This window comes from Mastomys coucha, chromosome X (assembly GCF_008632895.1).
Source record: "Mastomys coucha isolate ucsf_1 chromosome X, UCSF_Mcou_1, whole genome shotgun sequence".
Taxonomy (NCBI): domain Eukaryota; kingdom Metazoa; phylum Chordata; class Mammalia; order Rodentia; family Muridae; genus Mastomys; species Mastomys coucha.
The window spans coordinates 111955086-111972392 of NC_045030.1; the positions used below are offsets into that span (position 1 = coordinate 111955086).

Genomic DNA, 17307 nt, shown 5'->3' on the forward strand with positions numbered 1-17307 from the left:
CACACACACACACACACACACACACACAAGGATTTGGGAAGGAGTAAAGAAAGCATTTCTTAGCTCAAAAAAGAATCCATTATATATACTTGGTTGATAATAACCTATTCATTACAGTGATTTCATAAACCTTTTTTGGGTAATACTGCTGCTTAGTTTGAATTATAAAATTATAAAATTATAAAACTTCTAAGTCCATAAAATGGCATCAAGAGTGTATTTGCAGAAATTCTAATTACTTATTTTTGCATATACAAATTCATGTTGCCTAGACTTGAATAATGTTTAGGATAGAGAATGTAATATCATGTACAAAAATATCTTTGAAAAAAGGTAAAAGAGTGTAGTCTGATAGAATGTCTGAAGGCACATGCACAAAGAGAAAGTCTTGTGTACTGGAAGATAGAAATGTGTACAGGGATAAAATAACAGCAAAAAAGAAAGAAAAAAAAACCAATCTAATAGAGAACAGAGAGTACCAAGAAGTTCTTTTTATAATACACCACTAAAATGCATAGCTATTTCTTCTCTAAGAGTTTATTTCAAAATAGTAGAATTTTTTAAAAGCCCTGAAAGGATTTTCAAATTTTGTAATGAAAGCCCAAATCAAAATTCATCATTAAAATTCGTTCTGTGTCCATAGATACAGAAAACATAGCATAGATGCACTCTAGAACTTTACCCAGAAACAAAAAAGAACCAAATCATGTGATATATAGGAAAATGGTTGGAGTTTGTTATGCTAAACAAAGTAAGTCACACTTAAAAGACATTAATCTCTAGGATTAAGCTCATCTTCTCCCACTGAGGCCAGACCAGGCAGCCCTCTGCTATATATGCGCTGAGGGCCTCTGACCAGCCCATGTATGCTGCCTGGTTGGTGGCTCAGTCTGTGGGAGCTCCCCAGGATCTGGCTTAGTTAAGATTGTTGGTCTTGTGGTCGCTCTCCCCTTTAGCTTTGTCAATCCTTCCCCTAATTCAACTCTAGGGGTCCCCAACTTCAGTCCAATGGTTGGGTGTAAGTATGTGCTTCTGTCTCTGAGCTGCTGGTAGAACCTATCAGAGGAGGCCTGGTGGGGGAGGGGCATCCTTTCAGAGGCAAGGGGGGAGGAGGAATAGGAGAAGGAACTGTGGGAGGGGGACTGAGAAGGGGACAACGACTGGAATGTAAATAAATAAAATAATAATTAAAAAGAAAAACATCTTTTTATTTCTTAAGTGGAAGGAATTTCAGGGAAAGGACATGAAAACTAAAGTGGGAGTAGTAGGCTGTAAGAAGGAAAGGGGGGGAACACTAAGAAGAGTGGTGTGTGTGTGTATGAATATTACCAAAGCACATTACATGAGTATATGCATATGTCACATTGAAATATGCTCCTTTGTATAATAATATATAGTGAAAGTCAGTTCCACATGCAAATGATATAAAATATCTATGCCTAAAATGGGGAACTCTGTGTGTATCTGTCTATGAGAGAATGTGTGATGTGTATGTGTGAAAGGGAGGTGAGTTCCCCTGTGAGGATGGGTTGAGGCCAGAGGCTGATGTTCCAGATGTCTTCCTCAAAAGGACTTTCATTTCTGAGACAGTCTTTTTACTGAAGCTGGGAACTCTTGGTTTCATCTAGAATGGATTGCCAAACAGCCCTAGGGATCTATCTCTGGCTTTCAGCACTGAAGTGTGGGGCCCTGCTGGGCTTTTTATTTTTCACCTGGGTTTTGGGGATGCAAATTCAAGTCCTTTAAACAAGCACTTTAACCCTCAGAGTCTCTCCCAAACCACTGGGAAGTTTTACACATGAACAAAACCCAAACTTTGAAGCCTTCTGATGTACCAAAAAGTCATATTACAGGTTAGTTTATGAATTATAACTTTCTCTGCTTCTTTGTATTGGAGACTTTGATTGTTACTTTTAATTAGGATTACTTTTGAAACTGAACTATCAATTTTATACCTCATGAGTCCTTTGCAGGGCCAAGCTTTAAAAACCACTTTTCTTTATTTCTTAAAACTTTTAATTAGTCAGTGTTTCATGAATATTTGTTGCTAGTAAAATTTTCTTGTCATGAGTACTGTTGAAGAAACATGTGTATACACCAATGTATCTGCATATACACTTATGATATGAATAAAATATAACTGGTTTCTATATGAAATGCAGGAAACTGATCTACCAAGACAGAAGCAAATAAAATACAAAGAGATCTTACCATCCTCAAATTAAATCTGCCAAGAAATACTCACAAAATTATTATATGATACATTTTTAAAATTCTTAGTGAATTTTAAGTCTTAGAATTGTCTATAATATATGAATTATTCTACCATTACTGTATGCATGTTATAAATAATATTTTATCCCACTCATATAACATTATCATTTTCTAATTGAAAAAACGCATAGATGGTGAAATGAAACAGATTTCCCAAAGTTAGTAAATGGAAGAACTGGGCCAGTGCTTGACATTATCGGGTTATTTACCGGTGGACCATTTGCCTTCTCTACTCTTATAAAAAGATATAGTGGGATTGCCACCATCTATAGAAAACACACACAGTTATTAAGATCAGTGGTACCTGATAACAAGAAACACTTCATATGGTATGGTAACTACATGGAAGTTACCATATACATGTTCAACCCTTGCTTCTTCTAAAACACCAAGTGATAGATATCAATAAATTTTACTTTTCTGTTTATATTTTAAATGCATCATATATTAACAGCATTTGGATTAATATGTGAACATTATATTATCTATTCAACCCAAAAGAAATTTAGTTGTTTAAATAGTTAAGTTTACAGCCCTGTAAAATTCTCAAAAATTCTATTCCATATGCTCTTATAATATACGCCTACTAATTAGATTCCAATGAATACATTTACAGGGATATTATGGTTTTGCTAGTATAAATAAATATTAATAATGTTAAAACTAACAGTATTTGAAATTATTTGAGCCTTATGAAAATTGTATTTGTAAACATAGCTGTGTTCGATGGATACATAATGAAAAATATGTGGCTGCATTAACCTGTACAATATATTATCATATTTCTCCTCTTCTCTATAACATACTCACATTTTACAAGTTTAATTTTTCTCCAAGGAATTATCTTACTCAATAAATGTGAACAAGTCCTACAAATTAGATCAGGCAGGGTAAACATTTTCCTAAAAGCATTATATTTAACTAGCACCTATTGACAACTGTTACTAACATTATACAATATGCAATACATGTTATGACATTCCCCAAAGGCATCATGTTAAATTATTACTGACAAAAATAAAATGCAAATCCTAACTGTGAGATTTACAAATTATATTCCTTTTACCTCATTCACAAACTGCTTGAAGGCTTACCAGGCTAAAAAGATAACTCAATGCATTTCATTCTTGTGATAACAATATATATAAGACTAGTATTGAAATTAAGCAATTATATTTTAAAATAACATTTAATTCTTAGAATGCAATGATAACCCTTCCAAAACTGGTTACTAATCACAACAAGTTATTACTGAAAAAAACCAAAAAAAAAAAAAAACAAAAACCTAACATTTAAAGTCAAAGCTCTTTCAACATAAAACCAGAAGTAACTACTCATAAAATTTATTTTGGAACACTGATATATCTTTCACAAGATATTTAGGAACACACAGGATTTCCACTAAGAAATACACAGAAAGACATAGGAGCACAACAGAAAAGACAAGTGTAATATCCAATAGCTGGATGAGATAGTATATCATGATTATATGGTTCCGGACTCATTTTTCTTCAGCTTTCTATATCTGCAATGCTAAGACAGTTTCTCTCTCAGGCCTTAGTGTCTTCATGACTAAGCAGTGGAGTGGTATTAGGTCATCTGCACGACCACTGCTAAAGGCTTATGAAGCCAACTCCCTACTTAAAACCATAGTTTAAAAAAAATGATAATAGAATTTTAAACCAATGGATAGCATTAAAACCCGAATATAAACCATGAGTAAGTAAATGGCTATTGAAAAAGGTTCTGAAGTTAGAATGCACTGAAAGCAGACTTAGGTAGAATTCACTACCTACAAGCCCACAAATCTGTTCCAAAGGTTTTTAAGGGATTTTGCAACATAGGCTAGTCAACTATAAAGTCATAATTTATATGTATAGGGACTGATGTGGCTCATAATTTATCTTTCACATGTAGTCATAAAGCCAACAGTAATTTATGTAATATAGCACAAATAAGAATACATGGCTGTGTCCATAAAAGGGAAAGGGTTAGAAATCATATTTCCTTTATAGTGCCAAATGGGGAACTGAGTTTGACATATATCACACAATTTAGTTTCAAAATTCAACCTTGAAAAACTTGACCCTACTTGCACTTTCAGAGAAAGATTTCAGGTGAAAAAAAAAAATTCCAGAATGTTAACCTAAGATCAAGAAGAAAAAAAATGTTAGGATTGCTTGTAAAATAAAATCTGTGATTTGTAACAATACTAATAAAAATAATGTGAAATATCACATTTCAAGCAGGAATAAAAAATGAAAGAAGATACTGAAAACTTTTAAAATATGTAAACTCATTTTATAAAAGGTATGTAACATTTTCTCATTAGGGTTGTAAAAGCAAAAAGGAGTATACAAACAAAATCCTACGTAAAACTTTAGATTATTCATTATTATAGGATATTCACAAATCTATAATCATATTACAGATAAATAACTTCCTGTAACATAAAATCCCAGAATAAAACAGCTGTTGCTGCCTGATTATTATGTATGGAAAAAAATTACAAACTGCACAGCATATGAATAACAACTATAAAAAACCATGAACTTGAATGTCAAATGGAAAGGTTACAGAGATGATGTTTGCTCATTCATAAGTGATCTTAGGGAAAAAAAAATCCTTCATTTAGTATATAATACAACTTGTTTAGTTTTACAGATCACAATGTCAAATTCTTAACCATCCTAATAGCACAAAACCAAATTAGCCAAGGGAACGTGAATTTGATTTAATGTAAGTATTTTTAGAAATGTAGTATTACTCCTTTACAACCTATATATTAACTTACCTAATCAGGGCTATGGAATGTGCAGCTTTAAGCACTGGTCTCTCCTTATCATTGCAAGTACAGTAATCTGTCACTTATCCAAGGGCTTGTTTTTTTTACATAGACGAAAACCAGAAAGTGTAAGCACCCAAGACATTATAAAATTTACTGCCCAATTTCTTGCCAAAGACTTTCTTATGCTAATAGTACAGGTATTATAGACAAGTTTATTTATCTTGTTTTCTGACCCTCTGCATATATAAAACAAATAAAGGTTAAAGTATGGTTAGTAACATACATATTTTCTCCCCAACTATACACACACACACACACACACACACACACACACACACACACACAACTTTTAAAAGTCAGCATTATGGGAATACAAGAAAAGTCATAACCAAGGGTAGAAGAGGAAAAAGACACAACTAACAAAGTGTGCAAAGTTTTGGTTGAACATGAGCAACAAGCTTAATGATTAGTATACATTTGGGGCACTAGAATGAACTGCATGAACAACAGATTTTTCAAAGTGTGTGTATATATAGATATGAGTATATATATATATATGAATACACATATGTATATGCAGTGATGGATATGTTAATCATTTCAGCTATAGATTTGACAATGTATATAGATCATAATATCATATTTTGTTCATAACATATGTAATTATATTCAAAATTTTAAGAGGTAAAGACTACCATTAAAGTATAAAAAGATATTTTTAATAAAAAGTTATCAGCTTTTTTCTGAAAGCAGTAAGTTTGTTTCAAGCATATGTTAGAACAAACAGATTTTAACATCTCAAAATCTTTCAACACTTAAATCTTTGCCCATCTTTACAATAAAAGTCATAATTTTGTATGAAGTGCATCTTACAAAGAAGTTGATTGGCTCTTGGGTAATCTCTAGAATATTTAAAGTGCATTTCTTTAACAACCATAACTTAAGTCACCAAAGTTCACATAATTTATTTTCTATAATTCTCATTTTGTTTCCTCTGAGGAATGGATACAGTCAGCCTCATTGGAATATATGTGGATTACATCTGATTTACTCTGGTATAACTACATTAGTTACAGTGCTTGCCAACATTTGTCAAGTGATTCTTCCAATAAGAAGAATGATGAGTTTCACTCAGGATTCCATCATTACAGTCTGGTTTCAGGCAAGTACAGGTGCTTTGTTCCATTTATCTGGCTCTGTGTGTGTGTGTGTGTGTGTGTGTGTGTGTGTGTGTGTAAGTGTGAGGGGATAGATAGATTTTATATATATGTATATATATACACATATATATATATACATATATATATATATAATATAATCATCTAGAAATGTGCTTTTCTACTAATTGTGCACAGGAAAAACAAGTCATTTCAAAATACCTTTATAGTTAAATGCCTGAAAATACATAAAGTTTGCATGTGTAGAATTATTTTGGGGTACTATTTTAGTTTTTGATAGCTATATATCACAAGCAAACTGGATTATCATTCACAGTTTACCATAATTAGAATGAATATGAGAAATTCAGAAAAGAGAATCCAAAATGTATATTCTTAACACATAACATAGTTCTACTTAGCATTTTCCAGAATGTTTGACAAGAAAAAGAAATAAAATATGTTTCTGAATTAGACTGAGGAAATAATTATGTTAATTTTAGGAACACGTTCTATTATGTCCATGATGTGCTTTATTCAAAGTTTCAGGAAAAAAGAGAAAACCCTCAAAAGACACTGAGCAGTAGTTTGTAAGAGAATGATGGTGGAACATTCAGAATGAAGTAATGTTTATCATTGGGGAGCTTCAGATGAGAAAAATAAATGAGGCAGAAGCACGTTTGATCATACAAAATAAAAGCATAGTATATTTGCCTGTATTTTTCCCTGACTTGAAATAGATGAGAGAAAGAGAGAGAGAGAGAGAGAGAGACAGAGACAGAGACAGAGAGAGACAGAGAGAGAGACAGAGACAGAGAGAGAGACAGAGAGAGAGGAGAAGAGTATCAGACATGTGGAAGCCTTCCATGATATAATCAGACTAATTCTATTTTAGAAGACTGGCGAAGAACAGAACAACTTGAAACTATATATGACATCAATGCAGCAATGACTCTTAAGTAAGGAAGCAACAGGAAATATGTCATTAAAGACCTTTTAATATCTGAGTTATAAATTGCTCCTAAATGTCTGTGAACAGGCTTAAAGCATAAGAAAAGAAGAAAAATCAGAAGGCAAATATCAACTAAGCAATAGTAAGTAAATGATAAATATATCAGTTTCTACTCAGAATCTTTCTTGTCTTGTTACATATTATGTCCAGCTATTATCTCTATTAACTTTAATATAACATACTGTATAATAAATGAAAAGATTTAAAATGATCAAAAATTTTTCTTTTTCTCTGGTACAAGGCAGAAGACAAGTAATGAACTCAAACTTACCTCTTTCAGGCTAGGAGCAAGAGAAAACAGCCAGTTTGTTTACATTCCCGGTATTAAAGTGATATAAAGTGAATAAGCTATAGTAAAAATCACAGAGGAAATTGTATCGAGGTAGAAACAAGTGAGGCAGCAAGGGAATCAGAAGCCAAACGACCCTGGCCGGTCTTACTGTCATACATGACAAAAAAACAGCGTCTGCGTAACTAGTGGCTTCTGGAGGCTTGTACAACTCCATTTCTCTAAATACCATTTAGGCTAATTCCCAAGGAAGACATAGAAATTGCCAGGATAGCTAGGGGATGTGGCTAGGATCAGTTGTTTTACATATACATTCCTATTACCACATACACACACATCCACAAAATTTAACAGCAGAATCTTTTAGTGAAGAAACAAGGCACGGTAAGCTAAAAACTGAACCAAGTGAAATAACTAAATTGAGGTAATTCTGTAGACACTTGAACCAAAGTTTTTTTTTTTTTTTTAATAATACCAGTGTTCTCTTTACATTTCCTATGAAGTCAAGAGAGAAACTGATCCCCAGAATTTCAGGTATATGAGATTAAAACAACTTACTTAAATACATTTTCCAGCTTCATTACTTATGAAGACAAAGTTCTTTAAATTTTTTCCATTTTTCATTTGCTAAACCTAATGGGTACACTACTTAGAAACTTTAGGTTAGAACAAGAATGATACCTGCTTTTCTCATGAGACTCATTTAATAAAGCTAATTAACAAACCCTTTATCATATGCTGTTATGTTTTTATAAAAGTACATCTATGTTCACTTTCATTTTTAATGGGGCTAAGCATGAATAATTACATGCTTAAGGAAAATATATATATATATATATATATATATATATATATATATATATATACAGTAAGCCATAATCCTGCTCTTTTTATTTTGAAGAAAAACATTCCATCTATAGTCATGTTGGAATTGCTCTGAGAAGCAGTTTAGAGCACTGATTAAAATGTAAGTTTAAATTGTTGCTTAAATTCTAGGTTCAAATCCTGCTTATCTTTTCTGTCACCCTTAAGAGCATTGTGTTTTTGATGCTTCCTTTGTCTAGCTAAAATGATAGAATGCACAATGAATGAGCTGCATCTATCTTAGAACTGTTATAAGTTGTACAAAAATATAGTCAATCATGGTACAAGCATATACTTGGTACTTAATATATATAATCTATTACTATAATCATTAATGTAGAATAAATAGTAAATAATATGGAATTGTTAATCTATAGAAAAACACAGGGCTCTATCTAAACAATGGTACAAAAGCATCACTGCAGGAATGAGGCACTAAAAGAAACACAGTAACATCTGAATTACAGTCTGAAGGATGAAGGATTTAAATAGTTGTCAAGGTCACTCTAGTTGAAAGGAATCATATACACAAAGGCATAAAGGCACAAGACAAAATAATCAGAGTAGTTACATAATTCCTAAGGGAGAAGGGGAGAGGAGGAAATCTACCAGAGAGGAAAAAAGAGTGTTGTGGAACAATAAATGGGTAACTTCTCTAGGAGGGTAAAGAAAAGGGGATGGGAGATCAAGGTAAAGGAGGGGATATGGGAAGGGACAGCTAACACTAAAGGCCTTTTGAAAAAGCATATGGAAATCTACTACTGTAGATGTTTGCTAAGATAACAGAGAAGACAGCATCCCAGCTAGACATCTTATGCTACCAAGTAAAAGCTCCAAGTGACAGGAATGAATTGCAGCTTACAGAATTGTTGGCCAAAGGGGTTCCACAGATGCTCCCACCAAACATCAAAGGTTGCTATGGTTATTGGTTGTTCTCCACAACCTGATGGCAAAGTTCTATTTCTGAAGGCAATACCTGTGTCATTGAACACTGAGATGTCAACCTGGCACCCAACTAGAAGCTGCACCCCCACTGATGCTGCTAGGAGGTAGATAGTCTGTAGAGTACCAGAGGAGAGAATTAATAATCCATATCATCCATCCACATACCCTGTGGCCCCTTGTGGCCTAGAATAGAGAACGGGCTACAAGATATACTGATGTTATCGTGGCACAAATGTTATGGGAGCGAGCAACCACCTTTTGATTGGAATTGAGGTTTACTCCATGAGACAAAAACAATACCTAAATGTCCTTTTGACTGACAATAAAAATGTGGTTCATATGAACTATGAAATACTATTTAGTTGAAAAGAAAAATTAAATAATGAACTCTGTAGGGAAAGGGATAGAACCCTTTCCCTAAGAGATCATATTGAATGAGGTAACTCAGGCTCAGGAAGACAAATGTCACAGTTCTCTCTAATCTGTATTTGTTGAAATATAACAAAGAAAAAGTTAGTCACATGTCACAATCATGTAAAACATTTATGCATCACAGTGATTTAAAAATAAATATCCCATATGGTAAATTGAATCACATATTGATATAGTTTAGACATGAAGTATTTGCCATAGTTCTGTGTATTGAACACTTGCTTCCCAGCTGTGGCGCTATTTTGCTATGTTCTGGAAACTTGAACTCGCACCTACCTAGAGGAAGTGAGACACAGAGGGGAAACCCACTTCTCCCTAGGGTACTGGGTAAATATTAAGCACTGTAAAAATCACTATTAAAATTAATGTCAAGTTCTTTAAGTCCATACAGTTATCATTCTTGATGCTCATTTTCTGCAAATAAGTAAAGAAACTGTGTTAAAGTCAACAATGAATATTAAGGCTGAAGTGGCTCTGCACTAGATCATCTAGCATACAAGATGCTGCATGTTAAGTTCCCAGTATGACAGAAAGATGGGCAAGGTATATCTTTAAAGAGATGCACATCCACATTCATTGCTTCTATTCACCACACTGGTAGAAGTCCTAGCTAGAACAATTGGACAATACATGATTTTAATAAAAGATATCCACACTGTTAAAAGCTGGAGTTCATCATTCTTTGAAGATGACAAGATTTTCTGCATAGAAACTTTCAACATTAAGTAGTACATTATACAATGTATATATGTATCAAAACCAGTAGTGTGTCTAATACAGATATTTTTGTATTATGTAATCAATAGAAATTTTAATAACTAAGTTTTAAGGTAGCACTTAGAAAAGAGAGAGAGAGAAAAAGAGAGATTACTATGCTTACATGTGCCTTTCATACATGTCATGGTTGAAGAGCATAACTCAATGACTCGAACAGCAAAACCTCCTGGCTCTTCTGCTGGCACCGTCAAAATGGAGACCTGAAAGCCAGGAATACATAACAGAAATAGCTGCTGGGTCTCTTTTATTTTGCTATCTTGATAGAGCTAACTTCCAAGTTCTCAGATATCCTTTGATATTTGAATACAAATTTGGCTTATAATCATTTTATTTTGGAGTAAAGTATAAAACATGTAACACACATGTCTCAATATCCAATTTCTTCATTATTTATTGTTTATATGATTCTCATCAACCACAAATAATTCTAATTCTTAACACTGATTCCATCCATCACATATCACACACTATTCAGAATGGAATGCAACTGTTATTATTATTGTTAAAATATAAGCACTCTGCTCCTTGAAATCAGATAATAACAATAAGTGACCTTACCTACTATTTATACGTTATATGGCTCATATTGTAAAGGCTTCACATGACCACTAGACCAATGGTTCTCTGAAGAGCTAAGGTTTCAGTGTTATTCCTCTATGGAATCTTCAATCTGAGAAAATTATATCCTCTTAAAGAAATGCTAGCAAAAGAGAAACCACCATCTTCCCCTTTTCCTACATGTGCTGTGGTTACATTTTAACTAGGAAGGCCATATTCATACCCCAAAAAGGAAGCAACTACAACACAGCTTTAAAATAGAAATTGTTTTGATAGCAATACTGTCCTATTTGCCATCTATTTTGGGGCTTATGATATCTCAAAAACAGGTCTCCATGTTCCTTTTAACTCCCTCTGCTGCTATTAAGGATAGAAAATGTACTTTAGCATCAAAGAGAGAGAAACCACCAAGACACTGAACACTGTGAAATAATGAAATGACTAGGACTAAAAATATGGCCATAACTGAAAACGTTCCTTTAATTACTCAACTAACATAGAAGAATTTCTTGAGGCTCCTGCAATAACTGAAAACGTTCCTTTAATTACTCAACCAACATAGAAGAATTTCTTGAGGCTCCTGCAATTACCATGATTTATTACTGAGATACAATCAGTATTGTTCTACTGGAGCACCTCTCTCACCTGAAAGCTGAGATGTTGGAGGCCTGATGTTTCACAGAGGAGATGTTAAGGGAGAATCTAGTCAGCCCTCTACTATCACCATGAAGTGTGCCTGTTTTTCCCTGTTCTCTACGATTCTTAGTTCTACCTACGATTCAAGGGGAAGATATAAAAAGAAGTGGGAAGAGAGAAAGGGAAAGAGAGGAAGGAGCTGGAGGTAACAGAGGACTATAACTTTCTCAAATATATGGAGGAAAGATGGATCTGAAAAAGACTGATATGAAGCAAGCAGAGTGACCAGTTACAATGAAGAGATAGTATACATGGGAGTAGTAAATAAACCGTGAGAAAGAAAAGAACTGAGACCACATTTATGAAGTACATGGGTAGGACGTAAAGGTTGAGGAGATGTCAGAGTGAAGGAAGTTTGTGTGGCTTGAACAGTTATCAGCTCTGTTCTCAGCAACAGTGAGCACAAGACGACAAGCAGTGGGAAAACAAGACAGTGGCTACACCTCTAAGTGACTATCTCTTGAGAGATACCCAACGGATCTTTGACATATAGTTCTGGCACCCTTGGGCCTCCAAGAGGTGGCCCTCCAGCATTGATGTGCAGTTGGGACTATGGGGATACACGGAATCCTTTGTTGTTGTGTGTGCAAAGAGAAGTATAATGTAGTTGGATGGAGGGATAATTTTGATATTAAATGATAGGATAAAAAAGAGCTTCAGATATGCAGAGAAGGAACTGTCAGTATTATGAGGAAAACACAGGGCATGGAAGCCAAAGACAGCAAAAAATATCGTCAAAACCATCAGCAAAGTTCTAGCAGAAAACATTAAAAATTGCCCCCTGCTCTGCCAGAGCCTGACAAATACAGAGGCGGATGCTCTCAGCCAACCATTGGACTGAGCACAGGATCCCCAATGGAGGAGTTGGAGATGGGACTGAAGGAGCTGAGGGGGGTTTGCAGCCCCATGGGGGAAGAAACAGTGTCAACTGGCCAACCCACATGAAGCTCCTGGGGACTGGACCACCAACCAAAGAATACACATGGAGGGACCCATGGCTCTGGCCTCTATGTGGCAGAGGATGGCTTTGTTGGATGTCAGTGGGAGGAGTGGCCATTGGGCCTGAGGGAGTTCAATCCCCAGTATAGGGGCTAGAAGGTGGGAGTGGGTAGGTGGGGGGGAGCACCTCATAAAGGCAGGGTGAGGGGGGATGCGATAGGGGATTTCTGAAGGGGAGACTTGGAAAGGGGAAAACAATTGAAATGTAAATAAAGAAAATATCCAATAAAAATATATGTACAAATAGAAGATTTGAAAGAAAAAAAAGTACACCCTGACCCTGAATATCATGCTTTTTAATATATTCAGCAAGATAAATTGTAGTAAAAGTGTATGGACAGAAGACTGTGAGTTCAGGAGATAGAAGCATCAAGAATCTTGTACAGAAAATGCTATTTAAAAGGCTCGAGAGAATCAGTACTCAGTAGAGATGGAGACAGAGTTAAGAGAATGGGTAGTTTTGTTTGTTTATAATTTAAAAACTCAGTGGATGTGTCTGTATGTGTGTATGAAAGAGTGAGTTTTATGTATGTGTGCTCACACAAGTGTTCATGTATGTATCAAAGGCACCTGTGAAGGAGGTTACCAATGGTCAAGGGAGAGACAGACTCCTCAGTCAGGTTACACATATATCATGAGTGATAGGGTAGAACTTCAAGTTCCTTTGTGCATGGTGGTTATTTTATTTTTCCCAGAGAAACAAGAAGATGAACAGAGCAGGTTAGAAAGTGAATACTGGTACTAGCCATTGAGGTGAATAAGCAAGTGATCAAAAACCAGGAGAATTTGTAATGTGAACAGGACCCAGCTGAGTGCAGCTGAAACCATGACTATGTGGGAGGGCCAATCTGTTTGGTTATGTAGTTCTCTCAAGTGGTCCTCACTGATACAGATACAATTAATAACCAGACATGGGAAAGAGAAGTTCCTCTGTTGCTGCAGAGAAGGTCCTAGCAACATGGGAACTGCAGGTATTAGAAGGATACCCACTGTTGCATCTATGGCAAAGGAAAGGAAGAAAGTAGGAGATGATAATAATCAGAACATATAGAGGGATAATGGTTTATATGTCTATGAAATGACAAAATGGTAATAAAAGATTAAAAGATATGGGGGGGGGAGCAGACTCATGATCCTGTAAGTCTACAATCTCCAGGCTTGACTGGACCCTTGATGCTACTTAAGAAAACATACATAGAACAGGGCACTCATGAAGTGATTATCCTATGGTTTTTTTGTTTTTTGTTTCTGAGGTTTGGCTTGCTTGTAAGCCTCATACTTGAAAGAAGACTTCACTTGGAATTTAAAGATCAGAATTTGTCAACTCCCAAGCTTAGAAATAGGCCCATTTTCATTCTTCTGTTTCAACATAAGTCACATTTCTATGGGCAGTGCTTTGCCTGGCTCATCTCTGATTTTGGTTGGACTTCAACTCATCAATTACTCTTTCTTGCCCCACTATCTCAACTCCTTTGCTGACTCTGTTTAAACAGATAAAATACATAGTAACCTTTTAAAAGATAGCCTTCCACATTGCTCGTCAGGGGCTACATTTCATAGCTTAGCTTCTTCCAAGAATTGCCTCTACTTGCTCACTTCGCAGTTCTGTCTCCCTGTCACCCTGAAATGTATTCACAAACCCTATGGTTTAATGGGAGACCCAAACCTATCAAACCAACAGTGGCAGACCAATGTGCTGAGTGAAACATCAATTGCTATATTATTTCCTGAAACTATATCACACTAATCCTTGTCACACTGAACTACACTTCCTATTTGTGTATATCTGTACCCCCCCAGGATATATAGTATTTGAAGGCAGACATGCTATCATAGTTACCAATGTCTTCGAGGAGGCCAGGACTCAGGCTGCTAAGTAAAAGGCACTTGTTTGACAAGTAATTAAATGAAAGCTCACTTTTACAGATTAAACGCACAGCAAAGGGGCCATGCCTAGAAATGTTATAATATAAACTTAAAATCTGCTAAGAGTGCACTTTCACTGTTCTTGCCATAAAAATGTTATGTAAAGACAGACATGTTAATTAGCGTAGGAATGAACTCACCATGTACATGTATTTCTTAAAATACACACCTTTTATTCTAGGGAAAAAAAAACAAAACAGAGGACTGAATCACCTGTTGATCTGAATCCGTTTTTAGTACAGATCCATCTGTAATCAGGACTGCCCTGGAAATTTGCCTGTAATGCACAAAAGAGGAAAGCAGTGATTCAGATTCCATGGATAAGTTTCATTTATTGTTATGTAACCAGCAGAAGGCATGTTTCAAAGATTTAAGTAAGGATAAAAGTGTCAAAAGCCAGTCAAATTCTGCTTTAATCTTTTCTTGGCTCAAGAAAGAAGGATGCATGACCTACAGACAAACTCCAGCTGAGGCAAAAAAGAAGAAATTCTGCTGGGCTTCCCTCAAAACAGAACCAAGTAGGGAAGAAAGGTAAGAAATACGAGTATACCTTTGGTTTGGTATACCTCTGCATGGCACTTGAAAAACAGAGTATCTCGATTTATGTGGAGATCTTTGATCCACTTGGACTTGAGCTTTGTACAAGGAGATAAGAATGGATCGATTAGCATTCTTCTACATGCTGACCTCCAGTTGAACCAGCACCATTTGTTGAAAATGTTGTCTTTTTTCCACTGGATGGTTTTAGCTCCTTTGTCAAAGATCAAGTGACCATAGGTATGTGGGTTCATTTCTGGGTCTTCAATTCTATTTCATTGATCTTCCTGCCTGTCTCTGTACCAACACCATACAGTTTTTTTTTTTAATCACTATTAATTTGCGATACAGCTGAAACTTATAGAGGAGAAAGTGGGGTAGAGGCTCAAACACATGGGCACAGGGGAAAAGTTCCTGAACAGAACACCAATGGCTTATGCTCTAAGATCAAGAATTGACAAATGGGACCTTATAAAACTGCAAAGCTTCTGTAAGGCAAAGGACATTGTCAATAGGACAAAATGGCAACTAACAGATTGGGAAAATATCTTTACCAATCATACATCTGATAGAGGGCTAATATCCCATATATACAAAGAACTCAAGAAGGTAGACTCCAGAGAATCAAATAATCCTATTAAAAATGGGGTACAGACCTAAACAGACAGTTTTCAATTAAGGAATATTGAATGGTCAAGAAGCACCTAAAGAAATGTTCAACAACATTAGTCATCAGGGAAATGCAAATCAAAAACAGCCCTGAGATTGCACCTCACACCAGTCACAATGGCTAAGATCAAAAACTCAGATGCTGGCAAGGTTGTGGAGAAAGAGGAACACTCCTTAATTGCTGGTGAATTACAAGCTGGTACAACCACTCTGGAAATCAGTTTGGCGGTTCATCCGGAAATTGGACATAGTGCTACTTGAGGACCTAGCTATACCACTCCTGGACATATACCCAGAAGATGCTCCAACACGTAATAAGGACACATGCTCCACTATATTCATAGCAGCCATATTTATAATAGCCAGAAGCTGGAAAGAACCCAGATGTCCTTCAACAGAGGAATGGATACAGAAAATGTGGTACATTTACACAATGAAGTACTACTCAGCTATTGAAAACAATGACTTCATGAAATTCTTAGGGAAATGAATGGAACTAGAAAACATCATCCTGAGTGAGGTAACCCAATCACAAAAGAACACACATGGTATGTACTCTCTGATAAGTGGATATTAGCTCAAAAGCTTGGAATACCAAAGATACAATTCACAGACAACATGAAGCTCAAGAAGAAGGAAGACCAAGGTGATTCAGTCCTTCTTAGAAAGGGGAACAAAATATTCAGGGGAACAAATACGGAGAAAAAGTGTAGAGCAGAGATTTAAGGAGAGAGCATCCAGAGACTGCCCTACCCGGGGATCCATCCCGTAAACAATCACTAAACCCAGACACTATTGCAGATGCAAAGAAGAACTTGCTGACAGGAGCCTGATATAGCTGTCTCCTGAGAAGCTCTGTCAGAGCCTGACAAATATAGAAGTGGATGCTCGCTGCCAACCATTGGACTGAGCACAGGGTCCCCAGTGGAGGAGTTAGAGAAAGGACTGAAGGAGCTGAAGGGGTTTGCAACCCCTTAGGAAGAACAATATCAACCAACCAGAACCCCCAGAGCTCCGAGCAACTAAGCCATCGACCAAGGAGTACACATGGAGGGACTCATGGCTCCAGCTGCATATGTAGCAGAGGATGGCCTTGTCATCCATCAATGGGAGGAGATGCCCTTGGTCCTGTGAAGGCTCGATGGATGCCCCAGTGTTTGGGAATTCAAGGGCAGGGAGGGGGGAATAAGTGGTTGGGTAGGGGAACACCCTCATAGAAGAAGGGGAAATGGGATAGGGGGTTTCGGGAGGTGGGGAACCAGGAAAAGAGATAACATTTGAAATGTAAATAAAGAAAGTATTCAATAAAAAAAAAAGAAAAAAGAAAAACAGAACCACGAGAAGGGACAGAAGTTTCCCTTCCTTTGTGTAATGGGGTGGAGGA

The 17307-nt window shown here is 35.9% G+C and overlaps 1 protein-coding gene across 2 annotated transcripts in view; it reads right to left on the bottom strand.

The window, feature by feature from the left end:
- Chm (CHM Rab escort protein) overlaps nt 1-17307 on the bottom strand; it is a 146752-nt gene that overhangs the window by 19131 nt on the left and 110314 nt on the right. For both annotated transcript variants that reach the window (XM_031367171.1, XM_031367181.1), the window contains 2 exons: nt 14931-14994; nt 10642-10738 (listed from right to left, as the gene is read on the bottom strand). In XM_031367171.1, the coding sequence (XP_031223031.1) occupies nt 10642-10738; nt 14931-14994 (161 nt within the window). The remainder of the gene's footprint in view (nt 1-10641; nt 10739-14930; nt 14995-17307) is intronic.